The sequence below is a fragment of the Muntiacus reevesi genome, chromosome 3 (genome assembly GCF_963930625.1).
Source record: "Muntiacus reevesi chromosome 3, mMunRee1.1, whole genome shotgun sequence".
Classification (NCBI taxonomy): Eukaryota; Metazoa; Chordata; class Mammalia; order Artiodactyla; family Cervidae; genus Muntiacus; species Muntiacus reevesi.
In genome coordinates, this window is record NC_089251.1 from 145,513,068 (window position 1) to 145,519,067 (window position 6,000).

At 39.3% G+C, this 6,000-nt stretch overlaps 1 protein-coding gene across 2 annotated transcripts in view; it reads right to left on the reverse strand.

The window, feature by feature from the left end:
- CDK15 (cyclin dependent kinase 15) overlaps positions 1-5,677 on the reverse strand; it is an 82,717-nt gene extending 77,040 nt beyond the window's left edge. For both annotated transcript variants that reach the window (XM_065930821.1, XM_065930820.1), the window contains exons 1-3: positions 5,555-5,677; positions 4,688-4,837; positions 4,398-4,492 (exon numbers count right to left, since the gene is read on the reverse strand). In XM_065930821.1, coding sequence (XP_065786893.1) covers positions 4,398-4,492; positions 4,688-4,837; positions 5,555-5,677 — 368 coding nt within the window. The remainder of the gene's footprint in view (positions 1-4,397; positions 4,493-4,687; positions 4,838-5,554) is intronic.
- Positions 5,678-6,000: the final 323 nt, after the last annotated feature.

Genomic DNA, 6,000 nt, shown 5'->3' on the forward strand with positions numbered 1-6,000 from the left:
TGATTGTATATTCAGTTCAGTTCAGTCACTCAGTCATGTCCAACTCTTTGTGACCCCATGGACTGAGCACTCCAGGCTTCCCTGTCCATCACCAACTCCCGGAGCTTGCTTAAACTCATGTCCATCAGGTTGGTGATGCCATTCAACCATCTCATCCTCTGTCATCCCCTTCTCCTCCTGCCTTCAATCCCTCCCAGCATCAGGGTCTTTTCCAATGAGTCAGGTCTTTGCATCAGATGGCCAAAGTATTGGAATTTCAGCTTCAGCATCAGTCCTTCCAATGAATATTCAGGACTGATTTCCTTTAGGATGGACTGGTTGGATCTCCTTGCAGCCCAAGGGGCTCTCAAGGGTCTTTTCCAACACCACAGTTCAAAAGCATTAATTCTTTGGCACTCAGCTTTCTTTATAGTCCTACTCTCACATCCATACATGACTACTGGAAAAACCATAGCTTTCACTAGACAGACCTTTGTTGGCAAAGTAGTGTCTGCTTTTTAATATGCTGTCTAGATTTGTCATAGCTTTTCTTCCAAGGAGCAAGCATCTTTTAAATTACATGGCTACAGTCACATCTGCAGTGATTTTGGAGCCCTGCAAAATAAAGTCTGTCACTGTTTCCATTGTTTCCCATCTATTTGCCATGAAGTGATGGGGCCAGATGCTGTGATCTTAATTTTCTGCACGTTGAGTTTTAAGCCAACTTTTTCACTCTCCTCTTTCACTTTCATCAAGAAACTCTTTAGTTCCTCTTTGCTTTCTGCCATAAGGTGGTGTCACCTGTGTATCTGAGGTTATTGATATTTTTCCCAGCAATCATGAGAACCCCAAGAACAGTGATTGTATATTAGATCTTACTAATACTTGGATTTGTGACTCTTTGGGGTTTTCAAAATCATATTTCTTTGATCTGTCTTTTCTTATGCTCATGCTACACTATTTTAATTATTGTAGTGTTTGAACATTTTTCAGTTCAGTTCAGTTCAGTTCAGTCACTCAGTCGTGTCCGATTCTTTGCGACCCCATGAATAGCAGCACGCCAGGCCTCCCTGTCCATCACAAACTCCTGGAGTTTACTCAAACTTATGCCCATTGAGTCAGTGATGCCATCCAACCATCTCATCCTCTGTTGTCCCCTTCTCCTCCTGCCCCCAATCCCTCCCAGCATCAGGGTCTTTTCCAATGAGTCAACTCTTCGCATGAGATGGCCAAAGTATTGGAGTTTCAGCTTCAGCATCAGTCCTTCCAATGAACACCCAGGACTGATCTCCTTTAGGATGGACTGGTTGGATCTCCTTGCAGTCCAAGGGACTCTCAAGAATCTTCTCCAACACCACAGTTCAAAAGCATCAATTCTTTGGCGCTCAGCTTTCTTCACAGTCCAACTCTCACATTCATACATGACCACTGGAAAAACCACAGCCTTAACTAGACGGACCTTTGTTGGCAAAGTAATGTCTCTGTTTTTAAATATGCTATCTAGGTTGGTCATAACTTTCCTACCAAGGAGTAAGTGTCTTTTAATTTCATGGCTGCAGTCACCATCCGCAGTGATTTTGGAGCCCCCCAAAATAAAGTCTGACACTGTTTCCACTATCTCTCCATCTATTTCCCATGAGGTAATGGGACCAAATGCCATGATCTTAGTTTTCTGAATGTTAAGCTTTAAGCCAATTTTTTCACTCTCCTCTTTCACTTTCATCAAGAGGCTTTTTAGTTCCTCTTCGCTTTCTGCCATAAGGGTAGAAAGTGCATATCTGAGGTATTGAACATATTTAGAATACATTAAAACTCTAGATTACAGAATCATTAACATCTTTGTATTACTAAATTTTTTAATCTAAATATCCTTACAGAGTCCCTGGAATGATCTACAAGACCCTACACAATGGCCCTACTGTATCTGCAACTCCTCCTACCTTCAAGTCCTTCCACCCACTGCCTCCAATGCCAGGCATGCTCCTGCCTCAGGGGTTTGCTGCTTGCTGTTCCCTCTGCCTGAGGTCCTTTTCCACTACACACCCACGCAGTTGATGCCTCACCTTTGTCAGAATCTCTGTTCAAGTGTTCCCTTCTCAGTGAGCCCTCCTCTCATCACTCTGTTTAAAATAGTAATTCACCACCCCATGCGGGCACTCCCTATTCCTCTTCCCTGTTTTATTCTTTTCCAACACTTTCACTTTTTGACAAACTTGGTCAAAGAGTTTGTTTGTTTATTGCCTCTCTTATCACCACTAGAACATACAGTCCATACTTATCACTTTTTCCCTCCAGTGAATCCTTATTGGCTAAATTAGTGCCTGGCACATAGTAAGTAGGGCTTCCCTGGTAGCTCGTGGTAAAGAATCCACCCTGCCAATGCAGGAGACGCTGATTCAGTTCCTGGGTCAGGAAGATTCTCTGGAGAAGGAAATGGCAACCCACTCCAGTATTCTTGCCTGGGTAATCCCATGGACAGAGAAGCCTGACAGGCTACAGTCTACGAAGTTGCAAAAGAAATGAACACGACTCAGTGACTAAACAACAGCAACAACATAGTAAGTGCTTAATAAATACGAGTAGAATGAATGCCTTTCTGGCTTTTTCAAGTCTTTTATGTCCTTTAGTAAATCTTGTATATAAATCCTGCCCATTTTTTAATACTAGTGACTTTTTATTGTTATTTTAAGAATAATTTCCCCTACAACATTTTACATTAAATGGTTATTGCTAATACATAAGACAATTATTAATAAGTATATTTTTATTTTATAACTGATGACCTAGTTGTTCTATCTCACTATTTCAAGTTTCTTAGATGATTCTCTTGGGGTTTTTAAGTAGACAATTCTATAATCCATAAAAATTATATTCAGTCTTTTTTCCTTGTTGCATTGGCTAGAATGCTTCTGATAATCTTTAACAATAGAAAATGATGAGCAGTCTTGCCCTATCTCTAACTTAATGGTGATGTCACTAGTATTGAACAAAGAAAAAGTGTATAAGTTGTTGATCTGAAATTACTCTACATCATAATGAGTAATTATCATTCTATTCCTATTTTGTTCAGAGTTTAAAAACTAGTAATTGATGTTGAATTTATAAAATGCTTTCTTGACATCTATCTTTATGATATGTTTCAATTTGTTTTTAAATGATGAATATAATGCTTTTACAGTAAGAAATACAGTGAAAAGTTTGAGTGATCTTTCTCTATTCCAGTTTCAACCACTAAAACTAGCTACTTTCAATAGTTCCTTTTAGATTTTTCCAGATTCCTCTAAGCATGTACAAATTTATACATGAACAGTGCTTTTTTTCCTAAATGAGATCATATATTGTTCTGTAACTTGCTTTTCTTCATATATGTCTATCTTATACTCTAGATGTTTGCATACTATTTCACTATATAGTAATAATTTAACCAGTCCTCTATTAATGGATATTGGTAACCAGGTTTTCACCCTTTCTATTATAAATCTTGCTGCAATTAATATACAGTTACATACATCTCTTAGACAGAGTACATATTTCTAGTGTATTTTTCATTCTATTACTAGGATGAATCTTTTGAAGGAAACTTTTTACATTCTTAGTTCCTAAGATAGTCTATGGAAGTGAGTTAAATCTTGTTTCTACATAATGTACCTAAAATGGCATCTCCTCCAAACTCCCCTTTAACAAGTAAAAACAATACCAAAAATATTAAGATATATAATAAATACTTAGTTTTGTAGTATTTATATTAAATTTTTAAAAATTAACATTTAACCACTTTGAGCCATTATTTTTCTCCACTGCAGTAACATAAATTAAAGAAATCAGACCTTCTTGACTATCCCACCTTGAAAAAGCAGTGAAGCTCACAACTCTCTCAAATATGTTTAACACAGTTTTTGTTAACCAAAATGGGTATTTGCTTTCTGGATTAACAGTCTTTTTTATTCTCCAGCCATTTTTGTGTAATTTGCAAGTGTAGAAAACCCAGGATAAATCAATCTTTGCATACTAGGTCTTACTTTGTAGAAACCAACTTCAGTATCTTCTAAAAAGGCAAAGTAGAAGAAGGAAGGAGCAAACTCAAGGGTGCTAGTGAAACCGTTGTCGTGTTTCAGGAAGGGTATGACACCTTACCCACTGTACTCCCCACCAAGTGATGGTCAGTAGTTGAGAAAGTTTAATTTGAATTGAATCAAAAGGAGGAAAGGCTGATAAACATCTTAGTGGGCTGATTTTAATTGGGGCAAGGAAAGTTTGTCTTCTTTCAAGGATACTTCAGTCATTATGTCTTTCCCTATTGACAGTGGGGTCTTGCATAGGTCCTGAATTATTGCCATGTGTCAGCTGGCTTCATAATGTCAAATCCTGGGGGTGAGATCCTCATCTCTAAACTCTTTCCAAGCTAATGAGTCACTTACCTGCTAATCCCTTTGTAAACTGTAGCATAAGAACCTTCACCCAGCTTCTCCAAGTTCAAGTAAGATGAAGCTGCCCCAAAGGGGAGGCTCTTCCTCTGCATAAGGGGAGTGAGGAGTGGGAAAGAAAAAGAGCATTTTTTTAGTGCTGACTATTCCCCCCAGAGAAATTAGACAGCGTTGCAGAATGTGCTTGGGAAGGTCTGCTCAGTAATTGTCTTGGAAAAAAGGACCAGCCTTCCTAGACAAGCACACATTAAATTCCTCTTGATCAACCTCAGCTGCTCACTCACCCACTGAAAACCTTGCCTCAGATCTTCTTCCTGTAAAGAATCGCTGTTACTCCTCGGCCTTTTACTCTTGAACTTCCGGGCATGCACAGCCTGAAGTCCCCTGGGGTGAAATGAAGTCATGGAATATGATGCTTCTTTTAGGTCTGTTAGCTAGAGAAAAAGGAAAGTGCAGGAATAAAATTTATGCAAAGTCAAGACAACGGCTAGCTTAAACCACTTTTTCTTAATTTGCCTGATGTTAATTCTTCAAATCTTTTCTAAGCTTCCTACACCTCCAAAATGTAGCTTTCTTGAACATCAGTTCCCTTAAAAAAAAAAACAAAAAAACCCATAATGATATCAACTGCTAAAACACAACATTCTTTCTTTACCTAAAAATCTGTCTTTAAACACTTAGGTTAACCTAAATTTCTCTGATGGATGGGTTCCAATTTTTCTGTTAAACCTAGACTTTTCTTTTTCTTGTCCCTTTAATTTTTCTCTTTAGGGGAATAACTTTCTTGTACAGCATTGCTGACAGCCATGAGCTAATTACTGAAAATTTTAATCCATAGGATACCAAATAGTGCAGCTTGTTTTCTGAGGTTCAGCTCGCTAATTTAAAACTTCAGAGATTTCAAGAGAATAACTTTCTTGACTGCAAGGCAAGTGAGTTTCATGCAGCCCAAAGCATAGGGTTATTTTTCCCTTTTGGCTTAAAAGAGAATCCCCGAATTTGATAGCAACAGCCACACATTCTTTGTGACTTTAATAGAATTTTCTTTTTATTGCCTTAGTTCTAGTGCAGGAAAATCAGACCCTGCTACAGAAAGGGAGCCTCTGGACTCTGTTTATCAATAGAGGAAGATGCTCCTGGGATACGAATACCTCGATTGCAGCCTCCGTCGTCACAGGCGCACTCCTCTGACAGCTGTGTGCGTTGCTTCCCTCCCAACAGTGATGGCAGCTGCATCCAGGCTGCAGAGCCTTTGCACACAGCTCTTGACCCATAATCTTCTAGGTCCAAGGAGAACACCGGCGCTTGAACCTCTCTCCCTCTATCTCCCCTGTCCTTGTTCACTCCCTGTTTGCCAGAGGTCAGCAGCACGGGAGCTTTCATGTGACTCGCATAAGAGCTCTGTCTGGAGCAGCCTCATGACTTCAGCAGTTTTTCTTGATCAGTGCAAGAAAGTATATCTCAGAAAGGCAGCCGCCTGCATTCATATGTGCACAAGGGACTCCAAGACAGCTAATGTTGGATAGAATAGACTTGGACACAACTCAAGTTCTTCCAGCCACGGTTAGTGCCACTGGTATACATCTTTTTGATGAGT